We start from the raw sequence: 21,590 nt of genomic DNA, 5'->3' as shown, positions 1-21,590 counted from the left end.
GTTAGTAAGCAATCTAAAAATGTGGGGCCCAATCCTACTACAGGTACCATACCCAATGCAGGAGTCTCACAGGGTGCCATCAAAGGACCCCCCCAGGGCGCTCTCACTGCCCCCCCTTTGCAGCCACTTATGGCTATCTCAGTTCCGGCCCCACAAAACACCCTAACCAATATGCCTCCACTGCTAAAAGACCCTGCCCCCCATAGTATACAGACAGGGGCTAACTCTAGGCTCCCCCAAGCTGTTAGTATTTCCTCTCCCTCCCCGGCCCGGCCCGCCCAAAGACCACGGAGACTAGATTTGCCCCCAGAAACCAACAGGCTAACGGTGGTTTTAGCAGGTGCTCCCCAACTACAAAGAGGAGAAAATGAAGATTTCCAATCCCTGAAGAAAAAAGTCATTAAATGGCTGAATTGGAATCGACCCCTACCACCACAATTTAATAACGAGATTATTATGGTCAGAAGGGTGCCTTGGCTGGGGAAGACGAGAAAAACAATAATAGGGGATTGTATTTTGGTAACTTTCAAAGACCCAGGTACTGTTTTACATATTTGTGAAGGGGTGAACCGTTCTCTGGATTCCACCATACAGACCCTGCCAGTCTCCTTTTTCTTTCCTCCTATCCGCGTGCATTACGACCTGCCACATGGAGATTGGACAAGGGTGGAACGAAGACACAGACACAAAGATTATGTCCAACGCCCAAATTTTCAGCTACCTGACACACCCTATTTCCATTTTAACCGCTTTAACTGCTTGAACGGTCTGGACGGGGTTGACTGACTGCCCACTAACAACCCTGTGACTCTGGACAATGGCTCCTGCAGCCCCCCTGAGCCATCTGTCCTTATTGTTGGTAATGTTCCTGATGCACCGACTGTTCTAACATCTGAAACCGTCTCCGCCCACTCTTCTGGCACGGCAATTGACACCCCTGAACACTTGAGATTAATCTGGTGGAATGTTGCCGGACTAGCTAACAAACTGTACGATCAAGACTGGGCAAATTACATCGAGACTGGAGACGTTTGTATGTTTCAAGAAACCTGGGCAAGAGAAGACTATGGGCACCAAGGTTACCAGTCATTTTTTATCCCAGCTAGGTGGGAGGGTAATGGTCGCCCGTCAGGCGGGCTCACAACCTGGGTTGCATCTCACCTAGGCTGTGAGGCAATACGGTTACCGGCCACCTCCGATGATATTCTTGTGGTTTTACTATCCTGGCCAAACCAAGCTAAACTTGTCCTAATTAACATCTACTCCAGGCCAGTTGGAACTGCCAATGAATCACCTACCATAGATGAACTCACGAACTATCTATCTGAGCTATCAAGTGACTTATCCTATGTGGTGGGAGGAGATTTTAATTCTCACTTTGAGCCATTGCCAGGTCTTCTGGAGGGGTTCCCAATAGAAGAAGAGGCTAGATGGTCAGTGCTCCCGGTAGAAGCTCCCCCCCCCGAAGGCATGGACTCCCCTTGCATTACAAATCACAGCCCTTGCCCTAAAGTTTGGAATCAGAGCCTGTAATGGGCGAATGAGATCTGACATACCGAGCAGAACCACCTATAATAGAGTGGGAAGAGAGTCTCGCTTGGATTATGTCTTGGTCCAAATAGTGAAGTGGCCAACCATCCGGGTCTTTAGGGTAATTGAAAGGTTAGACAGTGACCATAATGCACTTGAGCTTGATCTTGTTCACCCTGGTCTACAGACTCCCAAGATGTCCTCGAAGGGGAGCAAACCTGAACTTCTCCTGGAAAGCAACAGGAGAAGAATCAGGTGGGAGCATCTGGTCGCAAGTAAGGAGAAACTTCCTAGGCTCTACGACGGGATAATTCCCATCCTGGAGACTGTGGGGGACTTGGATATCGGGGTAATTAATAAAGACTCCCAGGCTAAATTATACAAGGCTCATGAGGATCTCATAAAAGCTGTCGCCCCTAACCTCTTTAGTAACACACGGTCTTCAAGTAGGAGGGGGCAATGCAAATCCTCATGGTACAACACAGCATGCAGTAGGGCAAAGGGGGAACTCCTTAGATCTATCAAGGAGGGCCTAAGGGGGGATAAGCTAAGAGAAACTAGACGGGCCTATAAAAAACTTGTTGCCCACGCCAAAGCTGAATGGGAGGAAAATCAATGGGAAGAACTCACCAAGGCCCTAGCGACCAAAGACCATCGACTGTTTTGGAGGATAGTGGGTGGGGGGTCGGAAAATCTCCAGTCGGCAATTGAGCCAAACATCGCACCAGGGGTGTGGCAGGCACATTTTCAGTCCCTCTACAGCTCTGAGCCGGGAGAATCTATCACCGAGACTGGGGTTGGTTGGCCGGACTATGTGGGGGATCCAATAACTCTGGGCAAGGTCACTGCAGCTATAGCAGGACTCGCTTCGGGAAAGGCGCCAGGATATAATGGCCTACCCGGAGACCTGTTTAAACAGGAGCCCATTGTTTGGGCCCCCTACCTTGCTGCTCTGTTTAACGGAGTTCTTAGTGGCATGGAAATCCCTAGTACTTGGCTGGGGGCGGAGGTGGTGCCCATATTTAAAAAGGGCTCGCCTCTCCTCCCAGCCAACTACAGACCCATCAGCTTAATTGATGTAGCACAGAAACTGTTTGGCAGGGTATTGCTGAATCGGCTCCAGGAATGGGCGGAGGAGGTGGGTATCCTCAGCCCCTATCAGGCGGGATTTAGGAAGGGAGTTTCTACAGTGGACCAGGTTTTTAGATTGAACATCATCTATTGGAGGGCGGCAATATTCGAGGGCGGCAGTCTCTACACAATTTTTGTGGATTTACGGGCCGCCTTCGACCTGGTGCCCAGAGGGAAACTTTGGAGCGTCCTGGCAGAGATGGGCGTCCCCCCGGACATCCTATCAATCTTACAGAGACTACACCACAACAACTATGCTCGAGTGAGGTGTGGGCGGTCCGGGGCACTTACGGATAGATTCCCCGTTGACCGGGGGGTAAGGCAGGGTTGTGTGCTGGCACCGACCCTGTTTTGCCTCTTCGTCAACGGGGTAATCGCCCACCTGAATGCCATCGACTATACCGACGCACCCAAACTGAATGGCAGCAGGGTGCCTGCAATTATGTTTGCAGATGACACCCTGCTGCTGTCTAAAACCCCTATGGGGATACAGAGGATCCTTGATTCATTTGTGGCTTTCTGCACTGACAGGGGGTTAGAAATCAACGCGGCTAAAACCAAGTTCATGGTTTTGAACCCAAGCCAAAAACTGCGGCCGAACCCGTTATTGGGAGCCGCACGGCTTGAGAGAGTCTCCACCTTCGAATACCTCGGTGTGACTCTCAATGAAACCATGTCTTGGGGATCTCACCAGAGCAGGGCGAACCTTAAATGGGTACAAACAACAGGGGGCATCGCCCGGATGATGAATGGCTCCTCATACCGTCCGTTGGGGTCGCTTACCCAGATCTACAAGGTGCAGGCCAGGGGTGCAACTATGTATGGGGCGGAACTGTGGGGACACACATCCTGTCGTAGTCTGACCGTAACGGAGAATAATTTCATCAGACAGATAGTCGCACTTCCGACCAAGGAACCCGCTCCTCCCCCTGAGGTTGGACCTGGGTCTACGACCAATAGCTGATGAAATAGGTTTGAGACCCATAGCCTTCTGGCGTAGGCTGTGGAGTAGCAACGATCTTGCAGCCTACAGGGCGGAATTGATGGAACTATTGATCCACCCGAAAGCGCTTCGGATCCCCTGGATTAAATACATCCAAAATACTTGTATGGAAATGGGGTTCTCTGACCTATGGACTGATCCTGCTAATGCCGCACTAAACATTTTTAAGAGATCCCTGGCCAATGCATACCATGAACAAAAATTAGTTAGGGCCCTAGATAGCCAGGGTGAAGGGTCACTATCCTCTGTATTTGTACAAAGTAAGGACTTATACAGGTTTGAGGGGGCTCTAGATGCTATTTCCCCTGTGCTGGCCAGGAAGCTGTTTCTCCAATGGAGATATGGCACATTGCCTCTTCGATCTTTCACCAGCTCCTGGTCATCACCGCCCACCACCAAGCAGTGCCCGGCCTGTGACGCTGCGAAGGAAACTGACCTACATGTGGTCCTCTTTTGCCCAGCTTACAGGGTCGCAAGGAAATACTGGCTCCTTCCACTGATTAGAAACATGGGTTGTAGGGAGTACGCCCCAATGTATAGGATCTTAAAATCTGATGTTACAGGCCCAACTGTGTTTGCACTGGCAAAATTTCTTATTAATGTCTGGTACACCCGCACCCGTATTTTAAAGATGCACGCTCCCTCTTAATTTTAAGATTCATAGTTTTAAGGCATTTTTTAATTCCAAGGTTTTTACCGTTTAAGTGTGTATTGATTGATTATACATGTTGACTTACTGTGATTGTATATGTTTTACTGTTTATCTTTTATGGCCAAATGGCTGAAATAAAGATTGAAATAATAATATCTATATAAAATTAAAAGGGAACTACATTAGTATTGTTTCTCTAGCCTGTATGTCAAAATATAACTTATTTATTTTTGCGATTACTAGTTACAACCAGCCTTGTTAGCAGACAGCTAGAAGTTAGTGTGGTGTACATTTCGTATAATCTTCCAATAGTGCTTCTTAAAATATGTGTTAGTAATTTATAAGGATGTATTATTGTGTTTGCAAGCTTTACATATTATAATTTCCAAAACATTGACCTTTCCATTTATTGATCACTATTTATGATCATGTTTACACATAAAATAAATGTTTACTTACCTTGAGATATAAGACACTGTAAACTTTATGCCATTTTCATTGACCTGTGATTAATTATGTATGTCTTTTCAGGATGCTTCTCCCTTGATACCATACTTAAGCATGGTTGCTATCTTTGCATTTATCCTGAGCTTTGGATTAGGACCAGGTATGTCTGTACAATGTCCCTACATAAGCTACTATTTAATAAATATTTTAGATGCAGCTTTTTTTTTTTACAGCTATGCTGAAGAATTAAATAATATGTATATATGAGTAATGATAAGTTCCTATACCAAGTCATATGACTGAATTATTTGACCTATAAGAAGATCAGATCAAGTTTGAACAGAAGCACTAGGCTGACATTTTAATCCTCATCTTAGATCAGTTGATTTTGTTTGTCCATCTCCATTACTTTTAAGAATAGATTTAACTGTTTTATCACAGCTATTTCTCTAAGGTCATGCCTGGAGGAGGTCGCCAGGTGGATGGAGCAAAATTGTCTAAGGTTGAATGCAGGGAAGACAGAGGTTATCATCTTGGGCAAATAACCCAACATCTAGTCAGACTCTTGGTGGCCTGAAACTCTTGGACCCCTACCCAGCCCTAAGTCCAAGGTTAAAAACTTGGCCATTTGGTTTAATCAGAAGTGGTAATTTGATAGTCAAATTAAAGTGCTGACTGGAAAGTGTTTTGGAATCCTTAGGGCCCTGAAATAAATACTGCATTTGCTCCCTAAAACAGGGAGGAAGGCGGTAGTCCAGGCATTGATTAACTCAAGGCTGGACTATTGTAATGTGTTGTACCGAGGGTGTCACTGTCCCATATGATGCAACTCCAATGAGTACAGGATGCGGCAGCGCATTTGCTGCTCAATCTCCCGAAATGCTTCTCCTTGGACCCTCACAGGTAAAGATACACTGGCTTCCTATGAAGCAGAAGGTCATGTTTAAGGCAATGTACTATTGCTACAAAGCCCTGACAAACACAGGACCTCTGTAAATATTGCCTTTCATTGAACCCTGTGTGGTATCCCTCACCATGGTTCCCCCCCCCCCCCCCCCCCCCTCCCGGCGTCTCCGCATGTAATGGAGCTGCTCGCGGTGACATCACTTAGAAAGTCACTGCGACCAGCGTTCCAAGGCGAGCGCCGGTAGGCAGAGTGAAAGCTGTCACCTGTTGTGGCGATTGCTGTGGCTGAGGTCGCTGTACGTGTTTTAGTTGGACTGGAATAAACAACTGATCTAACTCACAACCTAACTGTGTCCGCCCGAGTCATTGATACTACACTGGCGACGAGGGTCAACTGGGGACAGTGACCTCAACACGCCTGCGAGGTCAAATAGCACTTGGAGATTTGAGTAGAAGTCGTCCTTTGATATCCCCAGGGCAGACTGAAGCGATGCGGAAAGGAATGGAAGTGTATCGGCATCCGAGGGGAGAATAGAGAATCAACAGGTGACAAAGGGGATTTAAGGTGACGTAAGTGTTGAAGTGTCAGCCGGGTGCAGTGGCACATTGCCGTAGATTATACTGTGATTGGGAGAGGAGCGCACCATGTGTGTGATGTGGTCACAGCATTCGTGACGGCGGATTTCAGAGAAGAGCTGAGGGGCGGCAGTGAAGTGAAGCGACGGCAGTGAAGTGAAGCGGAAGGAGATTCTCTCCGTGAATGAGCACCAGCGGTGACTATTGCACTGAGGAAGGTGGCGTGCAGTGCAGGAAGTGTCTGCGAGGCGCTAGCGAGTAGCGTGTTTTGGCTGTTGAAGAAGGTGTTGGCAGCGCGTGAAAAGTGGACTTAAGCTGGCAGTGAAAGACTACTTGACCACACTGGCTACCCTCACAAGCTTGAGATCGAAATCGCATAGAGACACAGGATCCCCTTTCAGAGCTAACATCTTACAGGTTCTGTTAAAATTGTGGTGACGGGTGGCGTGAACAGAGCGCTGCCGAGTCGTGCGCTGTATCTTGAAAGCTGTGTCAGCCCAGATCTTGTACTTGCGGCACCACAACGAAGAACCTCACTCAACGTGAAGCCTGAAACCTTACTTGTTTTTTCTTTCTCGTCATCCGCTCACAGGAACATAGACTTGGTTACCAGTTCCGCTGTGACTAACAGTGGGTTATCCTCCTCTGACCGGGGACGTCCTGGGGTTTAACAATGAGACAATTACTCAAGTGTGCTTTTGCCCTGTGTGTATCGACGGGTGTACCACAGTGCCACCTTGTGGTCAAATAGGTTTTTGGATAACGTCATAATTGAAATTGCAGTGTTGGTCGAGTTTGACTTGGCATCACTTGGTGATCTGTGTTTGCACACCACCTCACTCCAGTAACAAGTCATTTGAATGTTAACATATTTTTTTTTCACACTCTGCATCACATCCTCTGCTTACTCTTAAGAAGGCTGTTTATTGTACTGTAACATTAATGGTGACATCCTGTGCATCAACAACAACAGGGCAGACTCAAAGTTAATTATTCGCCTACATGTGAACGGTTTTGTACGCTACAGTGCCACCTAGTGGTGTAAAACGCCTTGTGAGTTGCATCGGAAGGTTACTTTATTTGCTGGTTCTGAGCAGGAATCTCTTTGGTAAAGTTCATGTACACTGCTTTATAACCGATATCATAAGCATAACTGGTTTTCTTATACCCCATAGTACACAATACTAGAATTTATATAGTACTTTTGGTATTTTATTAATATTTCACCATGCAGAATTTGACGCCCCCACCCTTCTTCCTGACTAACCCCAGGGAACCTACTATTCAGTGGAAAAAGTGGAAGAAAGTGTTCTTAAATTATTCTTCTGTATGTGGACCAAATCTTGGGTTAGAAAGGAAGGTAGCATTATTGGCGTATTACCTGGGAGCAGAGGGTGAAGATGTTTTAGATCACCTCCCAGACCTAGGGACGCAGGAAGCAAGGGGTCTTAATGAGCTAGAAATAAGCTTGAAGAAGCTAGATTTGCACTATCTCCCAAAAACTAGCACCATAATGGAGAGGTACCATTTTGGGAAAAGAGTACAAAAGGAAGGGGAATCCATTGAGGACTTTGTCTCTGAGCTGAGAAGACTAGCTGCTACATGCAAATTTGGTGGCGCAAGTGAGGAGAGGATCAGGGACCAGTTCGTACTAGCTTGCAGGATGGAACGTGTACGCGAGGAGTTGTGGCTGAAGGATGACCCACCCCTGAGGGAGGTCTTAATAATAGCAAAGCAAGTTGAGCACATGTTGCAGTGCGTCAGTGAAATAAAGCAAGACACTGGTGAAAAAAGAAGCGAAGACCAACCCAAAGTAAGCGAAGTTATGACTGAATGTGAGGCGGTGTCTGTGATCAAGGGCCAGAAAATAGTGAGTAGAGAGCAGAAAGAGTACAAATTGGGAGGATCATTCAAGGGTACCTGCTATAGATGTGGCAAGCAAGGGCACCTGGCCAATGACAAAGAGTTTCCCGCACTCAAGTTCACATGCAACAAGTGCGGAAAGAAAGGTCATTTCAGGCAGTATTGCAAGAGTGGACAGGGATTCAGTAGACAGGGTAGAGACAGGACTAACACTGTATGTGACGAAATAGTTGTGCGAGTGAGCGGCGGTCAGATCTGCAGACACAAAGACACTGCATGTGAAGAAATTGTGGTGCAAGTTGATGAAGGTCAAGTCTGCAGCCCTAAAGACACTATAAAAGTGGGGAGTACTGATTTGGAGACATTGTTCGATTCCTGTTTTAGAATAACGATTATCTGTGCAAAGGAATTCTCCCGTGTGTCCAAGGGGAGGATAATCTTAAGGAAAATGGATGTGAGACCCGGGGGGTATGCTAGTCGCCCCATCTCAATGAAAGGTTACTTTTGGGACAAAATTGAATACAAGGACAGGACAACTGTGTCTAAGGTATATGTGTCTACAGTCGGGGATAACATTCTGGGGTGGCAGGCACAGAAGGAGTTGGGAGTCTATCTTAATCCTAATAGCAATCCCCAAATCTTAATACAGGAGATTCAAGAACAAAAGGAAGACTTAGTGACAGAGTTCAAAGAGGTATTCAGTGAAGAGCTTGGATGCTTGAAGAACTACTGCCACAAGATCAAGTTGAAAGAAAAGGCGAAGCCCATTGTGGCCAAGGTCAGGAAGCTGCCCATTGCCATCCAAGAGGCGGTGAAAACGGAACTAGAAAAACTGTGCAAAGCAGGAGTCATCGAACCGGTGGAAGCGACGGAATGGTTGGCACCTATTGTGGCCGCACAGAAGAAGGGTGGGTCGGTTCGGCTGTGCATAGACCTTAGGGCTCTGAACAAAGAGGTCGCGGTCGACCGATTCCCGCTGCCCAACATCACCCAGATGATGAGCATGCTGGAGGGTGCAAGATTATTCTCCACACTTGACCTTACTTCAGCTTACTTTCAGATCAAGCTACACGAAGAGTCGCAAGAACTCACAGTGTTCGTGACGCCCATGGGGGGTACAAGTTCAAGAGGATACCCTTCGGGTTGGTTTCGGCGGCAGCCGTGTTTCAGAGGCTCATGGGGAATATCTTGAAAGAAATTCCTGGTGTTGTATGCTACCAGGACGATGTACTTATATTTGCCAAAAACCACGAGGAGCACGATGAGAGGCTGAGACGAGTGCTGGCCAGGTTTAGGTCGCAAGGACTAACAGTGAGAAGAGAGAAGTGCTTATTTGGCTGCGCAGAACTGGATTTCCTCGGACATAAGGTGACTGCAGAAGGAATTCGTCCCAAAGCGGAGCTCCAGAACACCATTGCAAATTTGGTGCCCCCGAAGACCAAGGATGAAATCAAGTCCTTTATGGGAATACTGGAGTTCTACGGTAAATTCATACGGAACCTTGCAGGAAGGACATATGCCATCAGACTGTTGCTGAAAAAGGAGACGGTGTTCAACTGGTATCAGGAGTGTCAGAGAGAGTTTGAGGATGTGAGGAATGCACTCGCAGAAGCACCCAGCCTGAAGTCGTACATACCCAACCGTGCGACAGTAGTCACCACCGACGCAAGTACAAAGGGGCTAGGAGCAGTCCTCACTCAAGTAGGCAAAGACGGAGAGGAAACAATAGCTTTTGCCTCAAGATCCCCTCAGAAGTCAGAAAACAACTACTCGGTGATCGAGAAGGAAGCCTTAGCAGTATTCTGGGCATTGAGCAAGTTCAGAGATTTCCTGTGGGGCATAAAGTTAATTCTTCGTACAGACCACAAGCCCTTGGTGGAGGTTTTCAGCAAAAAGGGCCTAGATGCGATCTCTAGCAGGATCACGCGTTGGGTGGTCGGCCTTCAGGAATACACCTTCTGTGTTGAGTACGTCCCCGGAACGCGCAATCTTGCAGCAGACTGTTTGTCAAGGCTTGTGAATGAAGATGAGGCGAATGAAGCGCATGACAAGACGGACTTTGAAATGGATGACCATCAAATGGAAAATGTGTGCGCCATCCAGAGAGCGATAGGAGAAGAAGCATGGAAAAGTGCACTGAAGGAAGACAAAGTTTTGGATGAGGTGTGCAAAAGAGTAAAAGACAGGTGGAAACACGAAGATAAACGAGAGGAGGCTTTTTGGCCATTCTGCATTATCAAGGATGAACTGTCTGTAAACGATGAATGCCTCTTCAGGGGAACGAGATTGGTACCTCCCGCGACTGTGAGAGAGAATCTTATAGACATGGCTCACGAGGGCCACCTGGGCATCACCAAGACCAAACAGAGGCTGAGAGAAGACTATTTGTGGCGAAGCATGGACCTCGCAATTGAAAGAAAAGTAAGAGACTGTATTCCGTGTTGCAACAGCGACAAAGTATTGAAACAACTGACGCCTCCAATGATGTGCAGGCCGCCACCATCAGGACCCTGGGAATAATTGGCCTTGGACATCATTGGTCCATTGTCAGGTGAAGTGCACACGTCGTACATTCTAGTGCTCATGGATCTGTACTCCAGGTGGCCGGAAGTGAAATTGGTGAGCGAAGTCACGACTAGGATCGTCATTGAGTTCCTTCGAGGGTTGTTTGTTAGGGAAGGATTGCCCAGCAGCCTGCTCACGGACAATGGGGTGCAATTGTGTTCTAAAGAGATTGAAGACTTCCTTAGGGAGAGAGGTATCACATACAAGCGTTGTGCTTTGTATCACCCTGAGACCAATGGCATGGTTGAGCGATTTAACAAGACCCTCAAGGAGAGTATCCAGTTAGCCAAGGCTAGCGGCATGAACTGGAATGAAGAAGTATGGAGGCGGATAGAAGCATACAGATTCACCCCACACCAAACGACGGGAGTCACCCCGTTCGAGTTGCTCCGAGCAAGAATACCCAACACAAAACTATCCCCTGGGTGGATGGGGTGGCATAAGGGATGGTCAGACCACTCCAAAGAAGCGAAAGGACTAGTGAGGCAGGAAGGAGCCATGGTGGGGAGGAAAGAAAGATTCGACAGGCTCAACTCTACACAGGAGGCCGGGTTCAAAGTAGGAGATGACATTAAGATCAGATCACCCACGGGCAGAGCGAGTTGGTCAGGATACAGCAGGCCCACCAAGATCACTAAGTTGTTCATGAATGCTGTCAAGACCCAAGAAGGGAAGATCTGGAACCTGGGAAGAGTAGTGAGATTTCACCCACCCGGGCAAGACTCCTGTAGAGAAAGGGAGAGTGAAGGCAATTCCGTGGGGAACATGGGTTCAACTCCCAAGAAACAGTGGCCGGCCCCTCACCCGGGTGGGAGGACTAGCCAGAGAATGACCAGACCCCCCAGACACTTAGAACAGTATGTGATGATGTAATATTTGTGTTTACCATTGTTCTCAAGTTTATTCTGATGTTTCATTCCGCAGGGAAGGGCGATGTGTGGTATCCCCCACCATGGTTCCCCCCCCACCCGGCGTCTCCGCATGTAATGGAGCTGCTCGCGGTGACATCACTTAGAATGTCACCGCGACCAGCGTTTCAAGGCGAGCGCAGGTGGGCAGAGTGAAAGCTGCCACCTGTTGTGGCGAGTGCTTTGGCTGAGGTCGCTGTACGTGTTTTAGTTGGACTGGAATAAACAACTGATCGGACTCACAACCTAACTGTGTCCGCCCGAGTCATTGATACTACACCCTGCACTGCTCTGATGAATCTTAATCCTCAGGGACTAGTATGATCTGCATCCTGAAAGTGAGAAGAGTGCTCCTTGGTGGCAGCCTCTTTAGCTTTCTGGCATCGCATCTGTAGAACTCGCTCTCCCGACAGGCCCCCAGGAACTTAAAAAAAGATAAAAACATGGTTGTTTAGGTAGTCTGCTTCTGTCTCTTTTTGTGAGTGTGTAACTTGGGGGACCTTGGACTGCAGCACTGGGACACTTCTTCTAGGAGGCGATGCAATTTATAAGTTGCAATATTATTAATTTTACTGTGTGAGTCAGTATGTTTTAAAGTTGCTTAATAGATTGCATCAGTAGTAGTGATGAATTAAAAAGGAGTTGTTCTCCTTTATGCCATTACTCATTTCATATATAATTGTTGTCATGGTCATTGAATTCTTGAATTCTTAAGACATTCTACGGTGATGTCAGTGGAACTCCCCTCTTTAATATTGTGAAAGAATATTTTTTGTAACAATACTACAGTGCACGTGCAACTAGAAAAACAGAATCAAAGGCACCTGATAGATTACTTTTTACTCTGCTTGACTTTTAACTGCTGTCTGACAATACAAAATTATTGATGGTGCACCCCAAGACATTCTCTAGCTCAGTATGTACATAAGAAATTACCATCTGCGTATCCAAAACAGCCAACAATTTCCCAATTATGTTACATACAGATGACCTGAAAATTATGTGAAACACTCATCAGAGAATATATTGTTGCCATGCCGCTAAAAGACAGGACGTTTGTAAAAGTCATTCCAAGCTCATACTCCTTGAGAGAGTTTGTCATTGCTTCTCTTTCCCTTGCCACCTCTTGCTTTGCTGAACCTAGTCATTGTGCTGCTGCCAGTATTTCCCCCCAATAATTGTGTGATGCAATATATGCTGAGTTTCAATTTGTTTCATAGAGCCCCATTTCCTAGATGGGTGCAAACACTTTTCAGTAACTCAGACATTATTTAAGCGTTAAAAGTCTCTTTACATGCAAGATTGCAAGTTGCCTTTTTTATTACTGGCATGGCCTAGCAATGCCTTTCTCAAAACACCTGCCTGCCAATGCATTGTTTCTATTAATTTTGAATGAGATCGATCCACTTTTAAAGAATACATAAACACACCACAGACTAGGCTACTACGAGCAAATTAACTTCTATCTTGTATAATGGTACTCTTGTTGTACATATGTTCTTGATATTATTGTACTTTCAGTACCCCATTTTCTTATGTGATATGGGAAATAGTAGATTCAGTTCACGAAGAGACTACACTTCGAGGTGGACCATTTACTAAAAATGCCCAGGGGATGTGGCCAAGATGGCGCTGCTGCAGGATGTCCATTTCTGAGCAGGGACCCAGTGAAATCCTATGCTAAATCCTCTAATTTGGCCCCAAAACCTCAGCCCTATTGGCGGCCACCTTCCAGCAGGCTCCTAGATGAATTCCACAATGTTCTGTCCCCAGCAGAGACGAGTGGAGTGCTGGGCCTGGCAAATATAGACTAAGCACCCCTGAAAGGCACCATTCAAGCCGCTGCACCCTAGACTGTAGGACATGACCATCGCAAAGGGTGAAGAGAGTGGAGGGCCCCGAACCTAAGGCTGATGGACCCCAAGGAAATTGGACTAGCGCCGCTGGGGGATTCCTGTGGGATAGCACATTGTTTGCGCTCTGCTCAGAGCCAAATAAAGCTCTAAGATGGCGAAACGCTGAGTTGAGGAGTTGGTGGATGCATAGGTCACGCTGGTAGAGCTAAGAAGCGCCAGGGTAGCCCAGAATTTGCCTGTCTGGGAGCAAAATGCAACCTCCTCTGCTTTCACTGCACTGACTACATTGGAGGGCCGGGCCTCAACCGCAATTCAATACTACTGCTGGCAACTGGAGTCCCACCAGGCCAGGAGCAGACTGACTGGTGACAAGATCCCCGCCGCCACCAGTGAACCATGTACAGGAAGGGCACATTGGTTGTCCAGGCCATGATAAGTACAACCATGTGGTGAACCTGCATTACAATTGTTTGGGAACTCCCAGATGGCCCGTAACAGAAAGGTGAAACATGACTCTCTGAGGGACCTCCACGTTAACTTGAGCCCACACTAGAAAAGCATTGGTCTCAGTTCAACAGAATCATGCATGCCATTCTTGACACCAAGACCTCCCTGGAAGCCAAGATAGACATGGTAACTCTGGAAGTGAATCTACTCCGTGCAGACCATAGGAAGTTGACCGAGAGGGTAGAGGATACAGAATCCACATTCACTGCGATGCATCCCATGCTTTCGGAGGTACAATCTCATGAACGAACTATACAAGGGGGATATACAAACCTTACAACAGAGAGCGCAAGGCACAGAGGACAGTTAATACGCTACAATCTGAGATTATTGGGCTTGCCAGAAATCTCTGAGTTACCGAATGTGGAGCTGTTCCATATTTGATGGTTGATGGACATGACACTCTCAGGGAAGGTCCCAAAAGAGTACAGTGAGTACCAGAGTGGTCCCTATCACCAGGAGTGATACCGCTCAATGATAGCCTGCTTGTTGAATTATAGAGATAGAGACCTCATCCTACAACTCTTTAGAATGAACGGCCCGTGCCAGTTTGAGGTTAGTGTAATTACAGCATACCCAGATTAACCCCTTCACTGCGGCGGCTATTCCGCCGCAGTGCTAAGAGGGCGGGGCGGAAGAGCGGCATGCGCATGCTGGTGACGGAACCGCTCCGTCACCAGCGTCGGTTGCGCTGTGCTTATGACGGAGCGGTTCCGTCACGGCCCCGCCCGCTCAATAGAACGCTCAGCGCAGGTGCGGAATTCGCGCCACGCATGAGCGGCGGGCGGGCCATGACGGAACCGCTCCGTCCTCAGCACAGCGCCACCGCAGCTGATGACGGAGCGGTTCTGTCATCAGCGCACAAGGGGTTAAACAACGGAGGTACAGCGAAAGTGCAACTCATATGGCACAGTCCAGCAACAACTGATCCACTGGGGCCTGAAATATGCCCTCTTCTTTCTGGACATGCTCTGAATGATTGAGGGTGACACATCACACTCCTTCTAGGCTCTGGAAGAGGCTTAGGCTTGGCCATACTACAAGGCACTGAGACCCAGGTGCTAACAGAAGCATTAATAGAGGATTGAAAATATTGCAAGGCACAAAAGAGATGCAGCCGGTGGCCACAGAGCCACCATACTAATGAACAGGCACCAGAGAAAGGACACAAGTGGTTGCTGACCTACTACAGCACAGCGAGAAACTTTTCACAGTCAAATCGTGTGACCATGTCTCTAACTTCAAAACAGGCACCAATTAATCAGGCAGCACAGGAAATGTAGAGCAGCAGGGACATGACCTGAAAGCCCGTCTGGCTGATGACATTGTTTGATGAACTGATAATATTACTAGTAGATTACTGGAAGAACTGGAGGCACCCGGGAGCTGTCTAGAATTTGCTAAGAGGGGAGGCATGGATGAAGGGTGGGGTAATGAAGGCTGTGCCGTGCCCCACTCGACTGCTCAATCACACGCACAAGTCTGATTGAAGCCCCCCTTTTTTCCCCTTGTTTTACCATGATGGACATTAAGGTAATGTTTCCGCATCTAGATCTCAACATGTATATGTTGTATTTGTTTGGCGGTATACACTAGGTGTTCCCAGCATGGGAATGGGAGTTGGGTATGCTGCACAAAATATTATTTGGTTGGAGATGACACTACACAACATACAGGACGACAGCAGCACTGACACACGTGGGAAACCACGTACTGGACACCCAAGGGGTCTTGCAGTTCCCACCTCATAAACATGATGGGCCATATGAGCAAGCACCCACAAGACTAACACTTATGGGCCCATTAACCCCAAAGAGGGGAGCAGAAATTCTCAAATTGCTCTCAATGGGGGAAACCACAAAAACCTCACCTCCCACCAGCAACATCCTGAAGTGGAACATAAGGGCTGTTTCCCTATGTTTTGACATTAGCTTCATACTGAAGAGACTACGGATTTTTTAAACAAAATTAATGCCATCCCTTGGCAGACTTTTTATTTGCTGGTGGACATGAGCGATGTGGTGTCCCTCTACACAGCTATACAACATACTCACAGCAATCACTGGGGTCTCATGTAAACAAGATAGAAACATATGCAATTTGAACAAAGTTGAACAAAGTTGATTTATTTTTTAAAATAACGCAAATTTTAATTCCACATGTATTTTACAAGGTTACTTTACCTTGAGATTACATTTTTTTTATTTTTGTAGAAACATGAGCACTTTATATGAAGTACTCTAAAGCAGTGATCCAAAGATGTGTACAATAGTGTAGTATGTTATGCAACAGCTGCTTATGTATATTTTTTTGGAACCATGGTTACATAAAGTTAGACTATTAGTTAGAAAAATGCACGAGCACTTTATATTAAGCAACAGAAAGGCAGTAATTATAACTTACATTTGTGGTGAAATTGCAATTATTGGTGTCTTATGTTTACGTTATAAAAAGTATATGCACTTTATCAATATAAAAAATAATCAAAGCATCTTAAAGGATTAAAACACAAGTTTTTTCAAGAGTTTTTTGCTGTGAATGTTTTGTCATTAAAATCATATAATAAAAGAAAAAGGGAACTTTGACTGAAGATAATTTTTACCTGTTCCCTGATTCACTAATTACAACAATTAGTTGGATTAGGAAACTACTTACTTTTATTATGCTATGCTTTGAAATAGGTGCTCCATATGCCTTTGCGGGCAGTTGACGCCTTTTAATAAACAGAGAGTTGACAAAAACATTGAAAATAGAACAATAAAGAGCAACAATCAACCTCAAAATGGTAAGACCAAATGGAAATTGAAAGTACGTGTCATGTGAGTTATGGTGTTTTTAAATCATGTTCACTTTCACACAGTGTGAGGAAATGCGTATATACCCACACATATATATACATATGCATAAACTTAATTATAATACCTACTGGCGGTCGCCAGTAGGAAGTTTTAGTTAGTATAAAGAACATAAGAGGGACCCTGAACCTAAAAAGGATAAAGGGGAACAACCCACCAGGGCAGTATATAATTAGAACAACATGAAAGGGCAGTTCCCAATAATGTAAAGAGCTAAACAGTACCAAGAATATAGAATGCCCACAGAACAGCTAATTATATTTAAATTATTTTATTGTCTTTTATATTTATAGAAAAATCTCTGTCAGATGTGCAAAATACAAAAAATACATATTTCATTGAATGAGGACTGCATATAATTCATGTAACATCAGCCCAAGAACAGGAAGAACAATAAAAAGAGGCACATACATCACTCACTCATTCTACCAATCACATACTCGCTCACAAACCGATACATTCATATTGACTCAACCAACTAGAAACTCTCATCAACCAGACAGAAAAAGCGCCGACGCGCGTTTCGGAATAGTGCCATAATAGGGAATTCCTTCATCAGGGCGCAATTCATCACAGTAATGAGGAAGGGCACAGAGTTCCAAGTATTCAGGTCAGTCAGGTAAGTTCCTGTTCAAAATTTCTGGGCAAACAAAAGCATATCTGTGGGCAAAAACAGTATAATGAGTAAAGTATACAACCAATAAAAACCTTAAAAAGGAAGGGAAAACTGGTCAAGCATGGAGTAAAACAAAATATAGTCAAGCTGTAAACCATACAATCAATAACATACTTACAATAGAGAGAGAGTTAAATAATAAAAAAGCCCAAAAATTGTATGTACAACAGTGAAAGCATCAAAGAAAGACACACATAACAAACAAATCAAGTGTTCAAATCTATCAATTCGAAATCTCTGAGTAATCCATAAGGTTAAAAAATAGGAGAACCTAAGCTCATAAACGTGAGGGACAATGTGGGATATATACAAATTTACATACCAGACAGAAAAATCCCCAGAAGGCTGGAACGAAGGAATAATAGACGAATAGCCTTACGAAATGAAATGGTCAATATCAGATACACAAGGGACTTTCAGAGAAATCTGTATGGTAATGTACAGAAACAGAGAGTGAGGAACCGTTAGGGAGCAGGCTTAACAAAAAGGCACAAAACACTCATACTACTTCTAGATATCAGAGAGTGCTGGAGTCTACATGGACGGCAAGAGCCTGAAGATGAAAAGGCTCACCTGAATAATTGGAGGAGGATCAGACAGCCAATAGAATTTGTTTTAGACCAGGAAGTGTAAGGACGAATATTCGGCGATCCAAGAAGAAGACTGAACACAATACATACTAAATAAAGAAAAAAGAAGAAAGATAAAATATACATTTACCTAAGGATATTAGGCAAGACTAATGAAAGGAAAAACGAAAACAGGAATTAAAACAATATACAATCATTAATGTATCACGAAATACGGTGTATTAGGTGATGACACAGTCTATACTAGAATAACTCGCACAGAGGTCCTACCTCCCGAAGTAGGCAACGTAAGCCTAATGCAAAATTTACCTTAAGTCAGGCGCGTGTTAAATTCGCTTTAAAGACTCGCAGGTCCAATCCACCAAGGTAGAAGAGGCCGCCGGGGGCGGGGAAAGATAAAGCAATAGCGTGATCCTGCAGTGTAAGAAGAGGATGCACGATTTAAAAAGGCCGCTAAGGTTACGTTCCAGGAAAGATATAGAGGCAACCGTCGAAATGAGCTTACCTAACCAGAGTGATCAGAGGATCTCCTCATCCGCACTGCACGGGTCTGTCTCCTGCGCTGACAAGAATAAATGAACCCGACGCACAGGTGGTAAAAATACCATCAGTAAACACTATAATACACAGCACCTGTGTAGATAAATTCCGGACGACGTGCAAGAACCTTCCAAACACTAGACCGCTAATCGCGGCACCGACTACGAGTGAATAGCTGGCGGCCATATTAGATAGTGATAAAATACTACGGAAATTGCTAAAAAAAAGCACCCTAAATACCTGTTAGAGGCCAAACATAGTCTCTGGGTCATAGCGAAATAAGACAGGCTCCTAAAAGGCAGGGGGACAAGGAGAATGGAACGTGTAAAATCCTTCAAGACACTAGACCGCTAATCGTGGCACTGACCCCGAAAGAATAGCTGGCGGCCATATTAGATAGAGAGTACAATACAACGGGAAATGCTAGATGGAGCAACCGTAATACCTGAATGAAGCCAGGCAAGGCTTATGAGTCATAGCACAGTAAGACCGGCTCCTAAAAGGAGGGGGATTCTAGTAAAGAGATACAAAACGTCAGAGTATATAACACTAACCATAAAAAACGGACAAAAGAAAATATAATAGAAAAACCAAACAAGATGACCAAAGAGATAGAAAAAAGGTAATTTAGCACAAATAGATTCATCTTTCATTTTTATCGCAACAGAATAAAAAGAGCAGGACAGAACCCAGGGTAAAGATCAATGGATGGCATTTTCTCAAGGAATATGCTCATTCAATCCTGAGACGGCCATTTCAAGAAAGAAAATCCAAAAAACTTCCCTTTTACTTCTGAGGGCATCGACGTTTTCATCTTTTGGACAATTCATCCTTTCAAGGATAAGCCATTTAAGATCCTTAATGGAATGTCCCAAGGATTGCCAATTTGCAACCAGTGGTGCTCCCAAACGTGAGTTCCTAATGCAGGACTTATGTTCGGAAAACAGAGTGCGGAATTCCCTCCCGGTTTCACCCACGTAGCCCTTAGAACAAGGGCAAATCAGGAGATACACCACATTGCTGGTCCTGCAATTGGTAATTTCTATGAATGGGATGCTCCTTTTTCCCCACTTCAATTCAGGGGCACAGATAACCTGATCACAGGCGTGGCAGCCGCCACACCCATGGCTACCTGTAATAGGATTTGCTCCAGTAATACTCCTTTGTATAAGACCTGGAGGGTCAACGGGAGATGCTCTCACTAGCATGTTTCTCAGATTCTTGTTGCGTCGAAACGCAAAAATCGGTTTAGACAATTTGTAAACAGATTTATCCATATTAAGGAGATGCCAATGAGAATTGATAATAAATCTCAGTTTTTCATTGAAGTTGGAATGGGTAGAGACCATAACCAATTTGTTTTCATCATTTTTCTCTTTAGGTTTAAGGAGAGATTCCCTGTCAAAGTATTTCGCTCTTTTATACGAATCTCTAATCAACCTCCTGGGGTATCCCCTATCTAGAAACTTAATTTTCATCTGTCCAGCATGGTACTCAAAATTGCTCATATCCATACAGTTACGACAGAGCCTGAGAAATTGACTGAATGGAATACTATTCCTCTGGCTTCGTGGATGGTAACTATCGTAAAGAAGCAACGTATTCGGGGCTGAGGGTTTGGTGTAGAGAGACACTTCTATGTGGTTGTTGTTCACTAGAATCCACACGTCCAGAAACTCAATCTTAGATGAGCTGGTATTTCCGCTAAATTTCAGATGGGGATCGCAAAGGTTTATCCATAGAATAAACTCATCCAGTTGCTCTTGAGGGCCTCGCCAAATAAAGAAAATTTCATCGATATTTTTCGATTGTAACGGGTGATATTTTCGAAAAACGGGGCAATTTCATTATAGATGTATTTTTCTTCAAATGCACCCATATAGGCATTCGCTACATTAGGGGCACATGCCGCCCCCATGCTTATGCCCAGTACCTGCTGGTAGCTGACTTTGTTGAACTCGAAAAAGTTCTCTTTAAGGACAATAGCTAAACAATAGCTAAACATTTGAGAATGAACAATTTTTCAGTGGGACAGTCTGCACCATCGAGCATCTTTTTGGTGTCGGTGTGAGAATCAAATTCTAAGCCTTCAATCTTAGTGATTAGATGACCAGTATCACAAACATAAGTTTTAGTTAGGACTTATTTTTCATAGGAAATCCTCAACAATCTATTTGGAATAACTTTGGCGCCGGTCGACGAATCTTCGCAAAATTTTCAAAACTTATGGCCAGCTCCGGTTCGCTCCTTTCCTGAAAGTCTCGGAGTGATTCATCAAGCGGGGGCCGAGAAAAAAAGGGGTCCCAAAACGTGTTTTCCCCATAGAATTTTCCCCAGGAACCTTTAATCGCAGCTACAGCCCGAACTGCTGAACGGAATTACATCAATTTGGCAAAGAGGTATGCCTTAGTTCACACTTGTGCTTTTTTGTTAAATGATGTAAATCTGTTCAGTAGTTTTTTAGATATTAAAGGAAAAATATATATATATATATCTGGGTGGAGCCTAACCACACATCTCATCGTGAGATCTGATTGGCTGTCAGCCCTTTATCCAAGAAGTGTTGGCAGCCATCTTGGGACCAATATACATGCTAGCACCTCATTAAAAAGCATTGCAGGTAATAGAAGGTTTTAAGACTTTAGTTACATTATAAATCATTTGTTGATGGTACCATACTCATTTTAGGAATTGTGGTGTGTTCTAAGGTGATTTTACCATGTGGAAAAGCCTTCTGCTGGGATATCGTGAATGATGTTTGAGAGAGAACTATTTTCTCATGCTTTTCCCACAGAGGTTTGGAAGGTGATCAATAAGCTAAACTTAAAGCATAGTTTCTGTAAATTCACATTATCTTTTTCAGTCATGTGAGAATGAAGTCTGACATTCTCAGTAAAACATGTACATCCAATAAGGGCAGAGACTGTCAGTTGATTCCTTTGTGTTCTACTTCAGCTTCCCAGAGTGTTCTAAAGAACAACTAGA

At 45.0% G+C, this 21,590-nt stretch overlaps 1 protein-coding gene across 2 annotated transcripts in view; it reads left to right on the top strand.

Annotated features, from left to right (window-relative positions):
• The window catches only part of LOC147679581 (solute carrier family 2, facilitated glucose transporter member 11-like), a 318,984-nt gene that overhangs the window by 281,186 nt on the left and 16,208 nt on the right, over positions 1-21,590 (top strand). For both annotated transcript variants that reach the window (XM_086943164.1, XM_086943165.1), the window contains exon 10: positions 4,848-4,923. In XM_086943164.1, coding sequence (XP_086799290.1) covers positions 4,848-4,923 — 76 coding nt within the window. The remainder of the gene's footprint in view (positions 1-4,847; positions 4,924-21,590) is intronic.

The sequence above is a fragment of the Lissotriton vulgaris genome, chromosome 11 (genome assembly GCF_964263255.1).
Source record: "Lissotriton vulgaris chromosome 11, aLisVul1.2, whole genome shotgun sequence".
Lineage (NCBI taxonomy): Eukaryota > Metazoa > Chordata > Amphibia > Caudata > Salamandridae > Lissotriton > Lissotriton vulgaris.
The sequence above is the reverse complement of the archived record's forward strand: the minus strand, read 5'-3'. Positions and strand labels throughout refer to the sequence as shown.